This window comes from Mustela lutreola, chromosome 4 (genome assembly GCF_030435805.1).
Source record: "Mustela lutreola isolate mMusLut2 chromosome 4, mMusLut2.pri, whole genome shotgun sequence".
NCBI lineage: Eukaryota > Metazoa > Chordata > Mammalia > Carnivora > Mustelidae > Mustela > Mustela lutreola.
Window position 1 is genome coordinate 108,932,359 of NC_081293.1, and position 22,682 is coordinate 108,955,040.

Sequence of the window (22,682 nt, forward strand, 5' to 3'; positions counted from 1 at the left end):
ATAGGGGCCATATTCACATAGCTCAGAAATCAGTAGTGTATTACAGGGTCTGCTTTGCAAAGTTTTCCTGGCCCCCTGTTACCATCCACTTCATTATCTGCTGGCTTGCCAGATCCCATCCCTGCTGGCAGCAACTCTGTTCGTTGGATTCAGGGGCAGTCAGGTGGGGTAGACAGCAGAGATGGAGGGAATCCAGGTACGTGGGGCACGGCCGTGTAGCAACCAGGAAAGAATTATTTATTTTAGCCAGTACAGCCATACTGCCGAATACTCGCGTTACTCTAAGTAATCGCTGACGTTTTCCAGCTATTGCACACTTGCTTTCTTAACTTAGTAATGCATGCTGGATATCTTCCTGTAACCGAGCCTCATGTCTGCCAGGTTCCCAGGGAGGGAAAGTGGGGGTCCGTGCAACCTCCCTGCACTGCCCTGAATTGGGCTGAGCAAGCCACAGGGCCAGGCCAGATTCCCATGGAAGGGAATGCCTTCCGCCTCCCCGGGAGGAGCAGAGCGTGCAGACTCGGCGGTGGGAGGGGTGCGTGACACGGGTGTTTGCAGTCATTCTGATGTAGGAAAGACTGTTAGTGTTTGAAGCCAATGGCCAAGAAAGAATTCTTGAGATGTCTTTGATGCCAAAGGTGATTTTATTAAAGCAAGGGAGAGGACCCGTGGGTGGAAAGAGCTGCAGTGGGGTCAGAAGTAACCCATTACTTTCAAGTTGGGAGGGGGTTAGGGACAGCGTGAGTCTCCCAAGGAATTTAGAAGCAAGGTTTCCAGGACCTTGAACATCTAGTTATTGTTAGGAAAAGGTCTTTATTACCATCTAATAAAACCGTAGTCATGAGACCCTTCAGATACACGTCTGTGGGTCATATGCTTGGGGGATGATTGCTAACACGTATCTTGGGTTTAGAGATAAAGGGAAGTTTCCAAAGGAATTTTTATATGTTACAGTAGACTTTACAGGATTCTGGGGGTTAGATCTAAGGTTGCCTTTTGCCCTTAGAAAAGTGTCAGCACTGAGGCAGTTGAGTCCCTAGAGGAAGGTCACTCTGCCTGTTTCAAGGACTTGTCAGTGGGCTGTAGGTAGTCAGGAAATTTAATAATTTTTCTTCTGCCTTTGTTTCCCACATCAGTTCTAGCACATGGAGACCCAGGGGCGGCTACATGCCTTGTGTAGTACCGCACACCTCTGGTCCTTTCTTGCCAGCTCAGTTTTCAAGTACATTTCCCCACACTTGTTTTTCTTTTTGACTTCAGTGTTTGGGAGGTAGGAGCCAACTGCTCCATATTCTGGATTTGCCTTGTTATTTCCTCATGGCGTACTTGAACTTCTGAATTTCCTGTGAACTGCAAGATGGGACAAAAGACCTGATTTAGGCTGCACGTTACTTAGAACAGCATTCTTTTTTTTTTTTTTTAAGATTTTATTTATTTATTTGACAGAGAGAGATCACAAGTAGTCGGAGAGGCAGGCAGAGAGAGAGAGAGGGAAGCAGGCTCCCTGCTGAGCAGAGAGCCCAATGCGGGACTCCATCCCAGGACTCTGAGATCATGACCTGAGCCAAAGGCAGCAGCTTAACCACTGAGCCACCCAGGCGCCCTAGAACAGCATTCTGATCCGTTGATCCTCCTGTGTTCCTGTTCTTTTACATGGTTATCCGCTGCCTGGACAGGATCCGGATTTTAAAATCTGAGTCAGGGGGCACCTGGGTGGCTCAGTGGGTTAAAGCCTCGGCCTTCGACTCAGGTCATGATCCCAGGGTCCTGGGATCGAGCCCCGCATCGGGCTTTCTGCTTGGTGGGGAGCCTGCTTCCTCCCTTTTCTTTCTCTCTCTCTCTGCCTGCCTTTCTGCCTATTTGTGATCTCTGTCTGTCAAATAAATAAATACAATCTTTTAAAAATAAATAAATAAATAATAATAAAATAAAATAAAATCTGAGTCAGACATCATTCCTCATTCAGAATCCCCTAAGGGGTTCTCACTCATTTGCCAAGGTCCTTAAAGTGCCCTAAGAGGCCCACCCAACTCTCCTGCCCCCAGTTAGGACCTCATTTCCTCCTGCTTCCCTCCCATGCTTGTGCCTCTTGCTACACTGGCCTCCTTGACCTTGTCCAACTCATAACAGCTCTTCAGGTAGCCATGTGACCTGCCCTCCAGGACCTCTCTCACAGGACACCTTCTTGATGAGCCTTCTTTGGCCACTGCGCTCTACCCCACCCCACTTGTAACCAGACCTTCCCTGTATTGGTCTCCATAACAAATTAACCAACAGGATGGGTGAAGGCAACAGAAATTTATTCTCTTACACATCTCAAGAGTAGAAGTCCAAAATCCAGATATCAGCTAAGTCGTGGTCCCTCCAGAGACTCTGGGAGAGATGGTCTTGTGTGTCTCCCAGTTTCTGGCTGATCCAGGCATTCCTGGTTTGTGGCTGCAGTGTCTGGCTCTGGCTGCGTGGTGAATCCTTTTATCCGTGCAGCTCGCTCTTTCAAGCCTACACAGTTCGGTGACAGGCACCTCGTGGGACAGTTCTCCAGAACTGTTTTCATCATACAGATCGGAAACTCTGTATCCATTAGACAACCCCCCTCCTTCAGCACCACCTTACTGTCTCTACGAATTTGGCTGCTTTAGATACCCTCTTGTTTGTAAGTGGAGTCATGCACTATTTGTTTTTCATGACAGGCGTATTTCCCTTAGCATGCTGACCTCAGGGTTCATCCGTGCTGTGGCTTGGTGTGGGATTTACTTCCTTTTCAAGGCTAAGTGGTATGCAGTGGTGTGTTTGTGCCCCTTTTGATTTCTTTTCTGTTCATCCATTGATAGACATTTGGGTGCTTCCGTTCTTGGCCGCTGTGCACAGTGCTTCTGTAAACGTGGGCATGCAAGTGTCTTTTCGAGGTCCTGTCTTCAGATTTTTAGAGCTCTACCAGGCTGTGGAATGATTGGGTCATATGGTAGTTCTAATTTCTCGAGGTGCCTCCATGTTATTTTCCAAAGTGGTTGCACCATTTATGATGCCACCCACAGCTCCCGAGGTTCTGATTTCTCCACATGCTCACTGATAGTTATTTTCTATTTGCTTTTTACAGCAGCCACTCTGTGGGTGTGTGGTGTCTCTGTGTCTCTTGTAAAGACCCTAGTCACTGGATTTAGGGTCCAGGACAATCCAGGATTATCACATCAGGTCCTTAATTACATTTGGGAGGACCCCAAGGCAGGTCACATTCACGGGTTCCAGGGATTTCAATGTCGATCCTTTGTCTTTGGTGGGGGCACTGTTCAACCCACTACATTCCCTAACCTCTTCCCTGCTTAATTTTTCTCCTTGACACCTTCTCCCTCTGGCATGCTATAGAGTGTGCGATAACCAAAAGGTGATAACCAAAATAAACCCATGAGGACAAGGACTTTTGTGTTTTGTTCACCATTGTGTCCCCAGGGTTTAAAACACCAGCACAGTAGCTGCTCATAGATATTGGCTGAATGAAGGGGCAGCTGGCTTAGGTAACTTTGGCAGAAATTGCCCACCATCTTTGAGGGGAAAAGTTTTCAGGCCTGGGGATTTCAATTACCTAACCTAAGTTTTTTCCTGTGAGTAATGCAATCTCTTTAAGATTACCCATCAATTAGGACAAATTTTAGGGTCCTCTTGAAGAAAAAAAAACAACAAAATTAGAACCATGAATACCATTTCTCACCAAAGTGAATCAAGATCCTTAAGGTAAACAGCAGACTTTTTAAAAAGATATTATTTATTTATTAGAACGAATTCAGGGAGAGAGCTTGAGCAGGGAAAGGGGTAGAGGGAGAAGCAGACTCCCCACCGACCAGGGAGCCCTAGCAAGGCCCCCAGGATCATGACCTGAGCCAATGGCAGATGCCCAACTGAGTGAGCCACCCAGGCACCCCCAAATGGCAGATTTTGTGTGTAGGGCAGGCAGTGTGCAAAGTGGAAAGCAAGGGAGTCAGTAAAGACTAATTGTGTTAAAAGGGCGCAGAGCACTTGGACATCTTATGGGATGATCCGAACATTAAAAAGGGGTAATGATTGTAATGTATGCAGACACATTTAGTTTTACTGCAAATCCTCCCTGGTTGTGGATCTAATGGTGTACAGGATACAGCAGTGACCAAGAGATACATCTTTAGTGACATGTTAAGATACAAACCCCCAGTCTGGAACGTGGATTCTACTGGTTGGGTGATCTGGGTGCCTCAGTAGGAAATTGCACCATCAGCATCAACAACAAACAGATTGAGGAGCTGTGTCCCTGAATGGCTTGACTTTACCTTGTTTGGACCCTGATTAAGCATTCTGAAGTTTTTTGAGACAAAGAGGAGAAACTGAACATATGCTAACTGTTAGACAACATTAACAGTAAAACTGTTTAATTTTGTTGGATGTGGAAATGGTATTTTTAAAAAGTCCTTGTCTATTAGAGACACAAGTATTTTTAGGTGAAATGATGTATTTTTTTTTCTGGACATACATCATTTCTGGACACCGTTTCATATACTTCAGGGAAAACACGCCAAAGAAATGAAACAAGGCAGGCAAGAAACTGATTTTTGTTGAAGGTGGGTGATGAGTATATCAAAGTTCATTGTAACTATTCCCTCTTTACGTGTGTTTGGAAATTCTCTTTATAAAAAATTTAAGGTTTTCAACCAAGCTCTGCTGTGGTTCTATGCCCAGTAACAATGTCCTGGCTTGGTGTTCGTCTTCCTTCGTCCCAGAGAAGGGGGTGTTGTAACTAGGAGAGGCAAATACACCCATGACCCTACTCATTCTGTTTCCTTCATTCTCGCCCTCCGATTTTTTTTTTTTTTAGCCCAGATTTTCAGTCTCATTTTGCAGCGCTTAGTGCAACGGAAGCGGGGGTGGAGGGGCTGCAACAGCGCGCGCGTCGAGTCAGTTAACCCAAGCCTATCGCTCAGATCAGAACTGGGATCAGACCGCAGAAGGTGGCCGAAGCTTATTTATTGTCCATTCCATTAGAAGGATGTGAGCTAAATGCCTGTATTTAAAAATCAGGGAGTTTCATGCCAAACCCCAGTTTCAGCTTCTGAAGAAGAGGGCTTTAAACAGAGGCTTTCGGTCCTCACACAGAACTACTGGGGAAGCTTCCCTTTTAAATGACTTTCTTTGATCCCCCAGGATACCTGTGTTGGCTCAGAATCAGAACTTACAGCACACACCGCAGCACACGCAACACCAGCCATGCCCAGAGCACCCAGAGCCCCGCTACAGCGCTTTTCTGCAAGGACGGCTCTCAGCATAGGCACGCTGCACCTCCCGGAGGGCCCCCAGTCCTCATCCCTCACCTAGGACACAGTGAGTAGTTCAGTCTGACTGGCTGGTAGAAAACCGCGGGGCCTGCGAGGACAAAATAAGACGGACTCGACCACACGCTTCGCCTTGCAGAGTCTAGTAAAAACTTGAGGAAGGGACCCTTTTCCTCATTAGTCCCCGTGCCACGCCCACCACATCTCCTTTACCATCAGTGCGGTACCTGGCAACATCCCGCCCCGCACCCAGTGAGTCCCTCCCACGCAAGGGTCAGGAAATTCCAGCACAACAGCTGGGTCAGAGATCACGCATGGCGGTCACCATTCCGAGTGACACAGCCCCACCAGCTCGGGCAGCTCCTGCCCGCCTTCCGCACGGGAACCCTCCTCTCCAGGCTCCTTCCCAAGTGCTGGGCCCGACGCCCCCACGCTCCCTTCCCCGCCTGGGGCCCCTCCTCCCCACGTCCCTTCCGCACGCCCCATCCCTTGGATGGGACCCCATGTGTCTCCGCCCTGTCCCCGCGCTGGACCCCACGCCCCCACGTTCCTTCCCCCGCGCGGGACCCCACGACCCCACGCCCCGTCTCCAGCACGAGATCCCTACCACTTCCCGCCCGCGGAGGAGCGGGGAACGAGCTCATCGCCACACAATCGCCCCGAGCCCGGCTATGCAGCCTCTCCTGGAAGCCGAGCGCAGGCTTGCGCATGCGCGCAGGGGGGCGGGGGAGGAGGCGCGCAGGTAGGTGTCGGACAAAGTATCGTCTCCCGCAAAGCGACCCGGAGTCCTTCGCATACGTACTCTCCTCTTGGCCTGGGCGAGCCGCAGAGCCAGACGGACGCAGCGCGAGCGTCATGGCGCATGCGCGCTCTGCGCTCGGCTCTGTGGCGTCGGCCGGACTGGGGCGCAGGCGCGCGCATGCGCGACGGGCGGAGGGCGCGCGTTGGCAGGTGTCGGGGCGGGTGGCGGCGGGCGATGGGACGACCGGCGCTGCTGCTGCTCGCGCTGTGCGCAGCCGGCGCCCGAGGGCTCTACTTCCACATCGGGGAAACCGAGAAGCGCTGCTTCATTGAGGAGATCCCCGACGAGACCATGGTCATCGGTCAGGCGGGGCGAGGGAGGACAGGGCCCTGTGTGTCCCCGAGACGCGGCCACGGCGCCCCGCGGAGTGTGGGAGCCCGCCGGAGCAGGCGGGTCGTGACGGCTGTGTCTGCTCCGCAGGGAACTACCGCACCCAGATGTGGGACAAGCAGAAGGAGGTCTTCCTGCCCTCGACCCCCGGCCTGGGCATGCATGTGGAGGTGAAGGACCCTGAAGGCAAGGTAGGGCCACCGCTGGTCGTGCTCGGGCTGTGGCACAGACGCTCTGCAGCCTCCACGAGGCCACGCTTCCCCCGACTTCTCTGGGCCATGCAGGGCTCCGAGGACAGGGCAGCGTGCAGGTGGGGGCTGTCACGGTGTGTCCTGTTGCAGGTGGTGCTGTCCCGGCAGTACGGCTCCGAGGGCCGCTTCACCTTCACCTCCCACACACCCGGTGACCATCAGATCTGCCTGCACTCGAACTCCACCAGGATGGCTCTCTTCGCTGGCGGCAGACTGGTAAGAGGATTGCCTCTTTGGCCAGAGCTCAGAATCTTTCCCCTGATTCTGCCGAGTTCTGACCTAACGGCCACCGTCATTTGGGACACTTTGGGACACAGTCACAATCAGAGATAGGTGTTGCATTTCTGTCTCACTGCTAGGGACGAGAATAGGTTCCCCAACCTCTAACGGAAAATCCGAGGGTTTCCAACTTTGGGGCTTCGGGGCTCCACCCCGTGTCTTTGTAGCGTGTGCACCTGGACATCCAGGTTGGGGAGCACGCCAACAACTACCCCGAGATCGCTGCCAGGGACAAGCTGACAGAGCTCCAGCTCCGAGCCCGCCAGCTGCTTGATCAGGTGGAACAGATCCAGAAGGAGCAGGATTACCAGAGGGTAAGCATGCGTATGACCGTACTCGGATGTGGCAGATGACCTTTGTGCCTGCCATGCCCCCTGGAAGTTTCTGTTTAAGGCCTTTCCCGCTTGGGAGCTCAACTGTTCAGAGAATGGGGTGGAGGGTGTCCGTGTACCCGGCTGCTTCCAAGCTTTGCAGACTGAAGTGTATTGAGCACCGCTCCCAGCCTGGCAGAGCTGGTTGTGGAGGGGCGGGCGGCACTCTCCTGGGGCATTCCCCACGGAATCCGAGGCAGCGTCTCAGGAGGCATTTGGTCCTGAAGCTGAATTTCACACAGCAGGGAAGGGCCTCACAAGAGCGGGGACCATCTGTCCTGCATGTTTAATCCCGGCCTGTTGTCCTACACAGTATCGTGAAGAGCGCTTCCGTCTCACCAGCGAGAGCACCAACCAGAGGGTCCTGTGGTGGTCAATCGCTCAGACGGTCATTCTCATCCTCACTGGAATCTGGCAGATGCGTCACCTCAAAAGCTTCTTTGAGGCCAAGAAGCTGGTGTAGTATCCTCTCCGTACGACCCTCCCCTTCACCTCGATTATTTTGTACTTTCCTCACCCAATACCGTATCCACCTGGATTTTGAGGGAAAGGAAATGAAAAAAGAATACAAGCCACATTGGTTCCATGGCAACAAAGCACTCACATCAGCCACTCGCTCACACTAGTTCTCAAGGACCCAGGACATTGGTCCAGGTTTTCAAAGGTCTGTTTTGGGGTTTGTTCAGAATCGAAACTGACCCCGGATGACGTCTGGCTTGTTTCACCTGCAGTGATTCCCCTCATCCTCTTACAAAAAGAGCAAGTAAAAAAAGTCTGTGCTATTCCTTTAACTTCTCTTTTTACGTCTACTTAGGCAGTAGGCTGCTGAAATGCCCCACCAGGGAGGCCCTGCCTCACTGTCCCTCGTGAGTCCTGGGTTTGCTCAGTGGCTTTGTGAATGTAAATAAGGGGCAGAGGCCTCAGAGGATTGAAATGTTTTTTCTATATATTAGAACTATTTTTTGATAAATTATATATATTTTACTTCCTAGTTGAAGTGTTCCTGCCTGTGTGTGACTAGCTGAAAACACCAGTGCGGCCTCGTCTGCTTTCTGTGTACCCGTACGTTTCTGCTAAGGGCCACAGCAGCTCGCAGACACCACAGGTGCTCTCAGGGCCTTCCCAGAGGGCCGAGCAGGGACTCCCTGGACACCGGGGATTTCATCCCGTGGGGCCCCAGAGTGAGGTGGTGGCGGAACTAGCACAGGCAGGGCCCTCCTCCCCTCCCTCTTCTCTTCACTTTTATTTAAGCTGTGCTAAATGTTTCTTCACAGGAACCACATTTGGTTCTTCATACAGATTTTTCCAGTGAAATAAAATGTGTTGTAGTAGCTGTGTTTGAAGTGAACTAAGAGGCTGTGGGCAGATGGGAAGCACAGAGCTGGGTGGAAGAGAGGCCCCAGCCTTCCGGGCTACCGTGCTGACCTGCAGTGGGTGGGACATCCGCAGGGGGCGCTCAGGTTGCCATGGTTTGGCCTGATGGGCACCCGTAGGTGTGGGAACAGTCGGCTGGTTGCTTGGCCACTCACAGAGGTCACCCCGGAGGGCCCACCAGTAGGGAATCACGTGAGGCGATGAAGCACCTGTTTCTCAGCCCCTAGACTTAGTATATCTTAGTACACTGCCCTTCTGCCGTATTAAACCTGGCTGCCCTTGCTTCTCCAGGGTTTTGTCATCTGTATTAGTACACATTGCTTATGTGACCTACAGAGCAAAATCTTTTTTTCCATGTTCTAAACTGCTCTGTATATGTACCTATTTTTACCCATAAAAATACATGCAAGTTTGTTTCTAGGCTCTGTTTTGTAATATTTTTGTATTTTAAAATCCCAAGTGTTCCTCATATGTCTCATTCTGGATGGCTAACAGTTCAGCGAGGTGAAATAACCGTAACTGACTTCTCTAAAGCTGGGTATTCAGGATGGTTTTCGGTTTTCTCACGTTAGAATGAACCCGGAGAAAATGAGATGGTTAGCCGCGTGGGCCTCTGGCCTGAGCTTCCCGGGAACTACGGGACAGGTCAGGCAGGGAACACGTCTCTGCCACCGTGGCTGTTCTGGTGGACTGTGGGAGGGCAGGCAACCCTGCAGCCTTTGGTGGTCTGTCCAGCTGTAGGCACAAGTCAGTGCATCTTGATTCTGCCAGTAGCTCCCAAGGTCCAGGTTTCCCCTGTGAAGGTTTGATGAGAAGGAGAGTTTGTCCTACTGATGGGGCAGGTAGGAACCGACGGATGGCGGGAGGATGGGCCAGCAGGTGGCAGCTGTGAGGAGGAATTCCAGGCTGCCGTGTGACATCCACAGATACCCCACGGTCTGGAAAAGTTGCATTTAGAAACCAGTTTGGCTACATTGAGGTAATTCTGTTATTCCTCCCAACACTACCCTAGTTCTGTTCTGGAATTCTTGCTTGCTTAGACTGTACCACATCCTTCCTGCAAAACACGCGCGTGGGGGGTGAGGCCTCCTCTCGGGCTCTGGGCAAAAGGGAACGAAGGTTGCTACCGACGGACTCTAAGACAGATGGTCTCGGACTAGGCGGGCGAGCGCAGGGTCATCTCCAGGTTCGTAAAAAGTGGCGGCCAGGGGTCGCCATGGTGGGACGTGAGGACTCCGGCCTCCGGCGCTGGCTCGGAGGAAGAAGTGGGGCGCAGGCAACGCGGAAGGCGAGGGAGAAAGCGTCCCTCCGGGTCTCCAGGACGACAGCAGCCCCGCGAGACCTTGCAGGACACCTGCGGAACCACAGCAGAGAAGCTGGGCCGCTTCGTGCCGCTGGGCCTGTGGTGACCGGCTAGGCCGCGACAGCGAGCCGACACAGCTGGGGACCGAGTCCTTGTCGTTAGCTACGCCGCTTGGATGGTCGACTGGCAGCCACAGGCCAGCCCACCTCCGTCTCTAGAGCTCCGCCCGCCCGTGCCCCCGGACCGCGTGCTGGCATGCCCAGGGACGATCCGCGGGGCACCGCACGTCGTAGGTTACCGCAAGAGCCGCTGAGGGAATCGCCGTGAGGCAAGGGAGAGCGGTGAGCAAGACTTATGCCCAAGAGGCCCCGGCAGCCGACGGCGGCCCCGCCTCCCCCGAGACCCCGGGCTCGCGCATCTGCGTAGCCGCGCAGCCCCGCCGGCTGCCGGAAGCCCAGGCTCCAGCACTTCCGGGAGGGGGCGGTGCCCGCGAAGCTGATTGGTGGCGGCGCCCCACGCGCCTTCGCGCCCTTCCTGCCCTGCGCGAGTGCGCGCTGTCCCCGCCCAGCCGCGACATGGCGGACCCGGAGGCGTTGGGCTTCGAGCACATGGGCCTCGACCCCCGGCTCCTGCAGGTACCGGGGAGGGCTGAGCGGCCGGGTCAGCGGGGCTGGGAGCGGCGGAGGGGTGGCGCGCTGAGCCGCGCGTCGTGTCTCCTAGGCCGTCGCCGACCTGGGCTGGTCGCGACCCACGCTGATCCAGGAGAAGGCCATCCCGCTGGCCCTGGAGGGGAAGGACCTGCTGGCTCGGGCCCGCACGGGCTCGGGGAAGACGGCCGCGTACGCTCTTCCCGCGCTGCAGCTGCTGCTCCACAGGAAGGCGGTGGGTCGCAGCGGCGGGGTTGGGGGTCCGGGGCTCCCGAAGGCCGGCCCGGGGTGCCGCTGTGCTCCGCGCTCCGGCTGCATTCGAGTCGCCTGGCCCCGGCCCGGGCGCTGATGTCATCCTTCTGTGCGTCTTCTATTGCGCATCCCTTTCTCTTCACCTGCTCTAAGAAGCGGGAGCTTCTCTCAGTCCTGCTTGTGGGGTTCAGGGGACCGTGCAGCGCTCTGGCTGCTGTGTGTTCACTAACGTGCTAACCACGGAGTGGCGTCTTTTGAGGGTCAGTTCCGCCCTCCTTCTGTCCTGGGGAGGGTGGCAGTCAGTGAGGGTTGGTCAGAACGCAGCTAAGTCGCGTGGAACGCCCCAGCATTGGGTCAGACTGAGGAGGTCAGGTGGCCCTGAGGATGCGGGCCGGCAGGCTGAAGCCTGTCATTCGTGCTCTTGCAGACGGGCCCTGCAGTAGAGCAGGCTGTGAGAGGGCTTGTCCTGGTGCCCACCAAGGAGCTGGCACGCCAGGCCCGGTCCATGATCCAGCAGCTGGCTGCTTACTGCGCGCGAGACATCCGGGTGGCCGACGTTTCATCTGCTGAGGATACTGCCTCTCAGCGGTGGGTGAGAGCCCTAGGGCCTCGGAGGAGTGAGCCTGTGCGGGAATGTGGGATTGGGTTTGCTGGGTTGGTGTGCAGCAAACAGGGCGGGCCGGGGTGAGGTGTGGGTGGGTGCGTACTCCCCAACACCAAGGTGTTGCCCACCTGCAGAGCTGTGCTGATGGAGAAGCCCGACATAGTCGTGGGGACCCCATCACGCATCTTGAACCACTTGCAGCAGGCCAGTTTGGTCCTGCGAGACTCCCTGGAGCTGCTGGTGCTGGATGAGGCTGATCTTCTCTTCTCCTTCGGCTTCGAGGAGGAACTTAAGAGTCTGCTCTGGTAAGGAAGGGGTGTGTGTGGCCGGGACTGACCCTAGGGTCTAGAGCTGGAGGCTGATGGGCTCTGTTTGGTTTTAGTCACCTGCCCCGGATTTACCAGGCGTTTCTGATGTCAGCTACCTTTAACGAGGACGTGCAAGCACTCAAGGAGCTGGTACTCCATAACCCAGTAAGCTTCTGGGGCCCAGGACATGACACTTGTTGCTCAAAGGAGTTCTCTTGTATTTCGGGTGCGACACTCGTGAGCGGGTTAACCCTCTGGTCCTGAGGCACCAGAAGCTGATGGTCCTCAGCATGCCCCATCTACTAGTCTGCAGTCGCTACGTCATTGCAGGTGTTTGTGGGGGGTGGTCCAGACACGCTTACCTGAAGGCAGGAGCAGGGACCCCTGAGACTCGGAAAGGCTGCTTTGAGCAGCACGGCCAAAGCTCTCACGTACCTGAACTTGGTTTTGAGAGTTTATCATTGTAGGTCTGTGTCCTCATTTTCCGTGTGTTCTCTTTTCTGTACTTGCAACACCTTGTAACCTTACATCCTCTGCAAAGCGCACAGCTGGGGTGCATTGAGTTGTCATGTCTCCCAGTGGGAGGGGACGCGGGCTGCCCTGCTTTGAGCCAGCAGCTTGGGGCTCTTCTGTCTCCTCCTCTTTCCTGACCACGGGGTTCTTTCCCTTCAGGTGACTCTGAAGCTGCAGGAGTCCCAGCTGCCGGGGCCAGACCAGCTGCGGCAGTTCCAGGTGGTCTGCCAGACGGAGGAAGACAAGTTCCTGCTGCTATATGCCCTGCTCAAGCTGTCATTGGTCCGTGGCAAGTCCCTGCTCTTTGTCAACACTCTGGAGAGGAGTTACCGGCTGCGCCTGTTCCTGGAGCAATTCAGCATCCCTGCCTGTGTACTCAACGGAGAGCTCCCGCTGTGCTCCAGGTTCGAGGCCAGGCCCTTCAGCTGAGACTTGGGAGGGGGAGATGGGGTGGAGCTGGGGCGTGGTGGGCAGTGGGAAGTGGAGGCCAGGCTGTGGGCTCGACCAACTCTACTGAGTTTCTGTGTCACGGCCTTGAGATTTCCGCTGTCGCTTCGTCTTCAGCTGAGGAGCTGAGGCGTGAAGGTTATGCAGGAGCAGAGCTGGAGAAGAGGAAAGAGTTGGGACAACGGTCATGATGATGTCGGGGGTTGGAGGGGGCCCCTGACTGGCTCTGGGGCTGAGGCTTCTTCTATTCTTGGGCCGTAGGTGCCATATCATCTCCCAGTTCAACCAGGGCTTCTATGACTGCGTCATAGCGACCGACGCCGAAGTCCTGGGGGCCCCCATCAAGGGCAAGCGCCGGGGCAGAGGCTCCAAGGGGGACAGGTGAGTCCCTTCCCTGGCGCACTTCGCGACCTGTCTTTCAGCCTTTCAGAAGGTGATGAAACTGGAGTCCCTGAGCAAGGCATCCTGCTTTGGGGTCTGGCTGCTGGTGGGGGCCTTGCTCACTGCCACGGTCTGGAGAAGTGTGAAGGGCGCGCGTGCACATACTCCGGGGCGGCAGGCAGGGCCAGCCCTGTGGGCTGTCAGGTCATCGTGCAGCCTGTGCTGGGCGTGCAGCTGTGACCTGTCCAGAGGAGGTTTCTGAAGGGATTGGGAACCTAGCATCTGCCCAGCAGGCTGTCTGGGGGTGGTTGCCAGGTTGCCCTGTGTTGCGGCACTGAGGTCAAGGCGAGGGCTTAGCCACCCCCGCTACCCCAGCTTCTGATATAGTCCTGATTCCTGATTTTAGAGTTTTCAATCTGTTAGAGTTCTCTGATTTGCTGTAAGGCTTTATTGAGTGATTTTACTGGTAAATGGCTTGAGATTGCTAACCTTGGTGGGGGGGGGTCCGTCTGACTGTTGGGACATCTCCCCACAGGGCCTCTGACCTGGAGGCAGGTGTGGCCCGGGGCATAGACTTCCATCACGTGTCTGCTGTGCTCAACTTTGACCTGCCGCCCACCCCTGAGGCTTACATCCATCGAGCTGGCAGGTGGGAGAGCTGGGGCGTGGTGGGCAGGCACCAGGATCTCGGGTCAGAGATTTAGTCTGGGTGGTCTGTTCTTGCAGGACGGCACGTGCCAACAACCCAGGCATGGTTTTGACCTTCGTGCTGCCTTTTGAGCAGTCTCACTTGCACATGATTGAGGAGCTTCTCGGAGGTAAGAAGCTTGCGTTCTCTTCCTATTGACGCCTTAGGCTCAGCGGTGGTGATGGCAGCACCTCCCACTCGGCCCCACCATGTGCTTCCTTCCTGCCCCATCCTCATCCTAACATGGGTGGCAGGCAGGGTCCCCCGAGATGTGCAAGTCGAGGTCCAGACTCAAGGGGCAAAAGAGCCAAGGGTGGGTAGAGGGGGTCTTGGGAGATGGGGCTGGTGGTGTCTCAGGAGAGGACCTAGGAGAGGGAGCTCATTGGGGGGCAGGGGGTCCTTCTCTGACTCCCAAGTTGCAAGGCCCAAGCCTGGGCACCGCCCCCCGCCCCGGGCCTTTTCGAGGCGACGCTGCAGCTGTGCAACTGGTGCTGTTCCAGGCTGAGTGGTGGTCAGCAGAGGAGGCATGGGGAGGGCTGTCCACCAGCCAGGAGGCTCCCCAAAGGGGCCTTGTTCCTGCCTTTGTTGGGGGTCTGGGACAGACACTGTGGGCTCGTGCAGGCGGGGGTCCGGGGCGCTGGCTGGCGGGAGCGTGAGGGCTACTTCCGTGCTGAGACACCACTCTGTCGCGAATGTCGAGTATCCAGAATGGCTGTGGGGGAGGAGGATGGGGGGTGGGCAGGTGGTGAGGCTGCTGTGACAGGTACCCAGGGCCCAAGAGGCTGCCCCGGCACAGTGTGCTGGACCAGCTGTTGTGCGCCATCCACGGGACTTGGGCGTTTCACCGCATGTGTTCCTCACAGGGAAGGTGTGGGCTGGGGGCTGGGCTGCTTCGTCCTTGGGAGGGGCTGGGGGCTCTGGGCAGATGGCCTCCGGTAGACCCGTCCCAAACCTTCAGGGGACCCTCACTGCCGTGCTCTCTCTCCACAGAGAACGGGGCCCCTGTCCTACTTCCCTACCAGTTCCGCATGGAGGAGATTGAGGGCTTCCGCTATCGCTGCCGGGTGAGCGGGGTCTGTGGTCGTGTGGGTGGGTGAGTTCCCCCGGTTAGGCCCCTGCCACTGAGCACTGAGGCAGGCACAAGGGAGGACAGGGCAGTGCCCTGCCCTGCTGCCATCCTGACCTTTGGTGTGTACGCCCAGGACGCCATGCGCTCGGTGACCAAACAGGCCATTCGAGAGGCAAGGCTGAAGGAGATCAAGGAGGAGCTTCTGCACTCGGAGAGGCTCAAGGTGAGGCTTGGCGTCTGTGGGGGATGCGTGACTGCCGCTGTGGAGTTTGTCCTCGGGACACGCAGTGGGGAGGGCGCCATGGGGACCTGCTAGGCGAAGTCACATGTTTGGGGGAGGTGGCCCGCGTGGGGCCCTGCGTGGAGAGCGTGTGGGGCACGGCTGCCTCGCAGGAAGGGCAGTGTCCCCGCAGATGTGGCGCCTGAGGGAGGTGGGTGACCAGCACTGCAGCGGCTCCAGGAGGGCACGGCACACCCGCTCAGAGGCCCCCGCGGAGCTGCGGAAGGCAGACTGACCCTGTCGTGCGCCCGTCCCCCATAGACGTACTTTGAAGACAACCCCCGGGACCTCCAGCTGCTGCGGCACGACCTGCCGTTGCACCCTGCCGTGGTGAAGCCTCACCTGGGCCACGTCCCTGACTACCTGGGTAAGCAGCGGGGACCGCCATGTGTGCCAGGCTGAGGCAAGACCTTGGAGGCCGGGCAGCCAGCACATGCACGAGCATACACGGACACATCTGCTTAGATGCGGCATGCTCCCCTTGCACCCAGGCAGTCGGGAGCCCCCTCTGCTGCAGACGTGAGAAGCAGGCAGTGTGGGGACCCCCATGCCATGGGTGTGGGCAGAGTCCGCATGGAGGCCAGGTGCCTGAGGGCAGGAGCTGGTAAAGGGCCAGGCAGACACGGAGGTGTGGAAGGGGGTGTCAGGGGCGGGAGGCAGTGCCGCCCCTGTCAGAGGACACGGGGCCGGTCACCAGGCAAAGATGGGGTGGGGCAGCTGGAGTCTGTCGGCCCCGGAGAGAACAGGCTTGTCGGCCACGTGGGGACCAGGGACCCCCTTCCTCTGCCCTGTAGGGGCAAAGTCTCTGGCAGGAGTGTGAGGCCGGAGGGCCTCAAGGGTCGGGTGAGTGGGGAGAGGGCAGCCATGGGGTGTGGAGGCATGTTGAGATCTGGGGCCCTGCCGACGTCAGGTGGAGGTGAGGCTGGAGGCCAAGGGTCATGCCACAGGTGGCAGCAGTGACCATGTGGCCATGGGTGTTGGAAGGCTGTGAGGGGAGAGGCCCATTGTGCCGGGTGCATGTGTAATTATGGGCCGGGTAGGGAGAAGTTACACAGAGTTCTCTGTTGTATTTCAGCAGTTTTGTTTTTTTTTTTCTTAGAAACATGCGAGTTTTGCTTTCTGCCACATGCTTACTGTGAGGGACTTAAGGGCAGCCGGGGAGGGATTCAGCACAGGTTTGTGTGGTCTCGCCCCGGCGGCGCCATTCTTGGCAGCCCTGGGCCCGTCAAAGGTGGGGCTGGTGTGTCAGGCGCGGTGTCGGAGCCAGCTGGAGGAAGGGTGGGCTGCGAGGGGCCATGGCCACGGCTGAGTCTGTGCCTCTTCTAGTTCCCCCTGCTCTGCGCGGCCTCGTGCGCCCTCACAAGAAGCGGAAGAAGCTGGCTTCCAGGAAGGTCAAGGTACGTGTGGCGGGGCGTTGGCTGTGCCGCAGGGCTTCCCTCCTCCCTCCTCTGTGTCATCATGGTTCGCGTGCCCCTTGCCTTTGGGAGGGATGAGCAAGGTCCCAGACCTAGCCCCAGACTCTTGGGTTGAGTGGGGGAAGTTGTGAGGGTCAGACACTCGCTGGGCCACCCCCAGGCAGCTTCAAGAACACAGGACGGTTTGCTTTTCTGTCCTCACTGTCTGGCCCGTGCTCTAGGCGGTGGGAAGAGGAAGGTGGTGTTTAGTGGGCCACGGAGGGTGACCAGAGTGGCTTCTGTCCTTAGCTCGTGGCCTGTAGGGCCTTGCCAAGGGGCCCCACCTCTCCCCTCCCTGAGTCCATCTAGGCAGACGGACATATGGTGCCCTCGGGCTAACCTGCGGCTTTGCCCAGCAGAAGGCCAAGACCCAGAATCCCCTGCACAACTTCAGACATCGGAAAGAGAGACGCAGACCCACAGCTGTGCCTTCCTGAGGTCTGCGCAGCCTTGCCATCTCCCAGGGCCCCTTCCAGGGCTGCGCACCGAGCTTCCCACCTGGCTGGACTGGATTCCGGGGAGGCCCAGCCAGGCTGGCCTTGTGCTTCGTGACAACAGATTGCAGCTGTCCTGATTCGGTTTCCTGCAAGCAGGAAGCGGTGCTCATCCCTGGCAACCTTGGGAATTAAACTGCTTCCAAGAGGCCGGGCCTGGCTCTCTGCCTGCTGTGCATGGTGGCCGCCTGGCCAGCAGAGGTCACCTGTGAGGGGCTGCAGTGGCCCGTCTGGGTCCCTGGGCCAGCCCACTGCCGGCCAGACGGACCAGCCTACCTCCCCTGCAGCTCAGAGAAGGTGGGCCTGCCCAGCTAGGAGCCCCGTCCCTCCACTTACAAGTTCGGGTGCATCGTAAATTCAGCCTCTGTCCCGGAGCTGGAGTACTGGCTCCTGTCCTGTCCTCCTGTGGGCACACGAGTGTGTTCCCAGAGTACGTGTGCTGCTGGGCTGCGTGCACCGGCTGTTGGGTGCTCCCCGGCTGTTGGGTGCCAAGCCAGCAGCTCCCAGCCTTCCCCGCCTGCGGCTCAGAAGGTGGGTCTTCTTTCCACTGCTCCACTGCTGTCAGCAGGTGGGGGTCTTAAGGGGGCAGAGTCCTAGTATCATCGTTACTGGCTTGTGGGCGTCCTGAGGCCAGCGTGGCGTTGGGGAGGCTGTGCCTCCACTTCGTCTGCGTGTGGTCTGTGCTTGGGGCAGGCAGGGTCTCGACGTTTCTGGTCCGGTTGTGTTTGAGGATTTCTGTGTACCTCTCTGGTTTGCGACGGGACCGCTCAGGTGGGGCTCTGCTAGCGAGCCCCAGTGGGCCACTGGGGTTTCAGCAGGCCTGGAGCCACCAGGCTGCAGGGCTTCAGTCCACGGGGCATTGTCCCACCTGCTTGAGGCAGGCAAGGCGCTGAGGCCTGGCTGTGGACAGCCTTCTCCCAGATGGTTCTAGGCCCTCTGAGCCTGTCACTTCCAGTGCTTCTTGCCAGTGGGCTTGTGTCCCAGAACCAGCCTGGATGCAGATGCAGGAGCCTTGGGGGCCAAGAGAGCTGGTTTGAGCCTTTGTCCCTGCCTGGGGATGGAGCCGGGGCTGTATACCTATCACCCTCAACAAGCCCCAGGAAAATTCCTTGGCATGCTGAGCTCATTAAGTGCAGGGAGCAGGCGAGGGCTGGTGGGTGGGCGTGATTTCAGGACGGTCTGCTCTCTGCTCCCAAAGAAGTGTAGCCAGCATGGCTGGCGCTCTCACCAGCTGGCGGGAGTAGTGGAAAAAGTGGTGTGTCTCTGCGCCCAGACCCCGCAGAGGGAGGGTATCCCGGGGCTCAGAAATCTCACCCCACCCTGAGGATAGTCCCCGTTGTGTCTCTTTACTTAATTTGTATATGGGGAAACAGGCTTCTAGGGACTTGTCCATCTGATGGATGCCCAAACCAGAGACGGACAGACCTTGCATGGGAAGGGTACCCTGGGCCTGGGTGGGGTACAGTGGGGTGAGCCTGCTCTAAGCTCGAGGCAGAAGCTCCCCCAGGGAAGGCTGGCAATGACCACCCCATTCCTTTGCTGCAGAGTCAAACCCACGCAGAAGCCTCAGCAGGCGCCGCTATTCAGGCAGGTGAGGGGCCTCTGAGCATCAGGCCTTGGACGCATCCAAGCTGTGGGCTCCACTGGCCGGGGCCTGTGAGGGGCTGGCGCTGAGCCGGGGCAGAAGGGTTGGGGTGCGGCGAGCACATAGACAGGGACCGGCGTGTATGAGTACAACAGGTGGGAGGGGACCCAGCATATCTGAGGTCGAAAGGAGTCAGAGGTGGTTGTCACCAAAATTGGGAAAAGCTCAAAAACTGTCTTGTGTCAGAGATAACGTGGTGACGTACTGAAAACGCAGGAGGTGAATGGGCAGGTGTTTTTCAAGCTGGGGAGCACCCGATCAGATAGGCCAGTGGGTGATAACGGGCAGGAGGACACTGTGTTCCTGGGAACCTCTGGACCCGGAGCACAAAGTGCGCGGGTGCCCTGCCGGCGGCTTGCACCCCACATCTGCAGAGGACCTGGGACCCGGGACTCCGGAGCTCACTGCACCTCGCACTTTGGTCTTGGGGCAGCAGCAGGTGGGCAGGTGGAATCTGTGTGAGGAGGCATTGCTGGCTTCCCTGCCAGGAGGGAGCACCAGGAGGTCCTGCCTCCAGGCTCTGGTGTCTGTCCCTGCCGGGTGTGCCTGGGAAGCGAAACCATGCTTACCTGCTGGGGAGGGGGCCGGACTCCGCTGGGCAGACACCCTCTCAGGACACCAGCTTGGGGTTTACCCACAAGCCTGCAGCCAAGCTGAGAGTGCCATGCTGGCAGGCCTTCAGACAATGTGCTGGCCTAGCTGGGCTTCGAGCGAGGCCCCTCATTTGTCTTGGCTTACCCTGGGGTCTCATCTGTGAGCAGGGTCAAGTGACTCACACAAGCGTTCCTGTGTTAGGACATGCCGTGAGGACAGGCAGCCCCAGTGTCCCTGCGGGTGGCTGTGCCCAGAGTGCCCCTCGTGTTGTGTGCCCCAGTCATGGGGGCCTGTCCCTAAGATGCGGGTCCCAAGCACCCCCAGGGGAGGCCTTAATGCCTGCCCAAGTACCGCGTTCTGCAGGTTGGGAAGCCAGTGCTTGCAGAAAGCCAAGCCAGGCCAGTGCCACCTGGCTTGGGACAGAGTGGGCAGGCGCTTAGATCGCAGATGCCGCTCTGGAACCCTAGGTGAGCGAGTGTGACTCAGGCTTGCCCTGTCCCTTCTCCGAGCCTGGTCTGCATCATGAGGTGCAGTGATGAAGAGTGTCAACTTGTTTTTTTGTTTTTTTTTTTAAGATTTTATTTATTTGTTAAGGAAATGGAAAGAAATCACAAGTAGGCAGAGAGAGAGGGAGAGGGAGAAGAAGCAGGCTCCCCACTGAGCTGGGAGCCCAATGTGGAGCTCGATCCCAGAACCCTGGGATTATGAACTGAGCTAGAGGTAGCCACTTAACCCACTGAGCCACCCAGGTGCCCCAAGAGTGTCCCTTTTTAGCCTAAGTATGTCTCATGCAATACTTGCGATACACTAAAAAATTGTTCATTGTCTGAAATTGAGATCTGGATGGGTGACCTTCTTGTGTAAATTTGGATACACTCTTGCTGGCCTATGGCTTTCTCCAAATCTTCCTGACACCCTGCCTGGGCTGGGCACCCTCTTTGTGTCCCTAATACTGCCTTGGTCCCACAAAGCTGTTCTCTGGGGCCTGCTCTCCCCGCTGGCCTGTGAGGCCTGCAGAGGCAGGGCTGAGCCAAGTGGCGTTGCTGGCCCAGCTGGGACTCCTAACAGGGTCAAGCTCTTCCCTGAGACCATCCCTGTTCCCCGAGGCTCTTGACTGTTTCCAGTTCAAAGTGGAAGGAAAGGATGTACTGACCAGGCTGGACTCTGCCCCCTGAAGCAGCAGCCTGGACACACCCTCTGTGTCACCTCTGTGACTCAGGGCAGAGACTGGGGCTGCCCTAGGCTGTGTCTGGTTGCCAAGGCGGTTTGGTTTCTGGTGAAGTCAGAGGCCCATCCCTTCCTACCCTCATCTGCTCCTGGACAGGGCGGTCCCCCGCCTGGGGACCCTGCTTCAGACCTCCAGGCTCATTGGGGTCCTGCAGCTCACTGTCTGACTCACTGACCCCCCAATTCGGAAGTCCAGAAGCTATGGCACCTGAGGGACCACTGCGGGCGGACTGCCACAAATGGGCCCCCATGAAGACAGACCCCCAGCTGCCAGGGCTGGGAGGAACGTGGGAGCCACACGGTGCTTGTTAGGTAGAGAGCAAGCATCCAGGCTCAGCTTTGCAGACCTGTCCCCACTCGGCCCGGATGACTGGCTCCAATCCCGACAGCCCCTGCTCCGTGGCCTGGCTTCTGTGTTCTTAGCCCTGCCCACATCTTGGTGTGTTGAGAGCTAAGGTCTCTGGTGGGTCCTGGAGGTGGGCCTGAGGTGTTTATGGAGACAGCAGTGAGGAACAAATTGTCTGGGCTGCCCACCTGCCCCATCTAGGGGACCCTTGGGAGGGATCTGGGGTCTTGTCCATGGGGGGGTTCTATAAAGCTGACTCTGGCTTCTACTGGCCTCAGGTCTGGGTCACCCTCTCCATGGGCCTGCGGGCCCTTCCCCACTGCGGCAGGGGCCTGGAGAAGCAGCCTCCCAAGGTGCTCATGGCTGCCGCACCGGGAAGCAGGGACAAAGCCAGACAGCTGGTCTGCTGCTGAGCCTCAAGGACAGACAGTCTCCAGTGTTCACCGAGATGTGTAGATCGGACCCTTACATGTGTTAAGGATCCCTGCCCCGTGGAACCACGAACTTAGCCTCCAGGAGCAAAAGACACACACAGAAGGCCACAGGCCAAGTGCTGTGATGGCTGGAGCAGGGGGAGCCATTGGGGGTCTGGGGTGGTGGTTGTAGTCCCCACCATCCCCTCACTGATGGAGGATTTGGTGTGAGCGGTAAAGGACAGGCAGAATTTGGGAAGCAAAGAGGGGCCTTGGTGGGGTCCCAGCCGAGCTGGGAGGAGGGCACCCATGCCTGTAGCAAGCAGTGAGCAGGGGGGTGGGGGGGTGCTCAGCAGACCCTGTGGTTCTCAGAACACCTGGGGCCTCAGTCTGTTAAGCCTTTGCTCTTGACTAAGTTCATGATCCCGGGGTCCTGGGTTCAAGTCTTGCTTTGGGCTTTCTCCTCAGCAGGAAGCCTGCTTCCCACCCACCCCCTGCCTGCTTGTGATCTCTGTCAAATAATTGAATAAAGTCTTAAAAAAAAAAGAAAAAGGTGATGGGGTTCTCAACAGGGATGATATGTGCTTGCAAGGGATCTGGTAAGGAGTGGAGACAATTTAGAAGGTCTGGAGGGCAGTGTTGCCAGTGTGCCCTGGCTAGAAGCCAGGGATGCTGCTGAAACCCTCTTAATGCCCAGAACAAGCCCCACACAGAGTCACCTGGCCAGGGAGGTTGAGGGCCCCACAGAGCAATGGTGGCGGGTGCAGGGGAAGCTGGGTGGAGGGGCACGGTCTAACCACTCGTGGCTTTGGAGTGCATTCAGCTGCATTTGGAGAAAGCGAAGGGCAGGCTGATTCAAGGGGTGGCTTCTCTCAGGTGTCAGGAAGGCTGCAGACTGTCACTACACCTCAGAGACCCAAGTTATTCTGTCTTGTCATCTTTTCTTTAAGTGGTAAAATATGTATTAAAAAAATGTCTCACCTTAATCATTTTAAGTGTCCAATTCAGTGGCATTAAGCATGCTCACTGCCCATGTCCGGAACGTTCTCATCCCCCGTAACAGGAGCTCTGTCCCCATGGAACACCAGCTCCCCGGCCTGTCTCTGGCGCCTCCCACTCTGCTTTCTCTTCTGTGGACTCGACCACATGCACATGGGGTCATGCGGTGTGTCCCTGTGTACTGGCTCTCCCCACTCAGCGTCTGTCTGTCCATGCAGTAGCCTGGGTCAGAGCTTCCTTCTGGGCTGAGGCTGAGGGATGGTCCGCGGTGTCCCCTGGTCCACAGATGGGCACCCGGTTTGTGCCAGCTTCCGGCT

At 57.0% G+C, this 22,682-nt stretch overlaps 2 protein-coding genes and 1 long non-coding RNA gene across 5 annotated transcripts; 2 read left to right on the forward strand and 1 right to left on the reverse strand.

Annotated features, from left to right (window-relative positions):
• Positions 1-621: 621 nt before the first annotated feature.
• Positions 622-6,164, reverse strand: LOC131829195 (uncharacterized). Of its 2 annotated transcripts, XR_009352762.1 has the most exons (4): positions 5,902-6,164; positions 5,199-5,385; positions 2,312-2,499; positions 622-1,350 (listed from the first exon to the last, which is right to left on the reverse strand). It is a non-coding gene; the product is annotated as an uncharacterized LOC131829195 (long non-coding RNA). The 2 variants fall into 2 exon arrangements; XR_009352761.1 differs by having other exon boundaries at positions 2,312-5,385.
• TMED4 (transmembrane p24 trafficking protein 4) lies at positions 5,145-8,658 on the forward strand. Of its 2 annotated transcripts, none has more exons than XM_059170698.1 (5): positions 5,145-5,343; positions 6,517-6,617; positions 6,768-6,893; positions 7,124-7,270; positions 7,641-8,658. In XM_059170698.1, exons 1-5 carry the CDS (start codon positions 5,145-5,147, stop codon positions 7,788-7,790), a joined length of 723 nt encoding a protein of 240 aa, XP_059026681.1. In that variant the 3' UTR covers positions 7,791-8,658. The 2 variants fall into 2 exon arrangements, with proteins under 2 accessions (XP_059026681.1, XP_059026682.1); XM_059170699.1 differs by lacking the exon at positions 5,145-5,343 and adding an exon at positions 6,205-6,397.
• A 1,110-nt stretch (positions 8,659-9,768) lies between these two features.
• On the forward strand, positions 9,769-20,212 carry DDX56 (DEAD-box helicase 56). Its single transcript, XM_059170697.1, has 14 exons — positions 9,769-10,639; positions 10,725-10,886; positions 11,331-11,491; positions 11,642-11,812; positions 11,890-11,980; positions 12,488-12,732; positions 13,037-13,156; positions 13,692-13,805; positions 13,883-13,974; positions 14,835-14,908; positions 15,047-15,136; positions 15,455-15,560; positions 16,520-16,590; positions 17,007-20,212. The coding sequence occupies exons 1-14, from the start codon at positions 10,580-10,582 to the stop codon at positions 17,082-17,084; spliced, it is 1,635 nt and encodes a 544-aa protein (XP_059026680.1). The 5' UTR covers positions 9,769-10,579; the 3' UTR covers positions 17,085-20,212.
• The last annotated feature ends 2,470 nt before the right edge of the window (positions 20,213-22,682 follow it).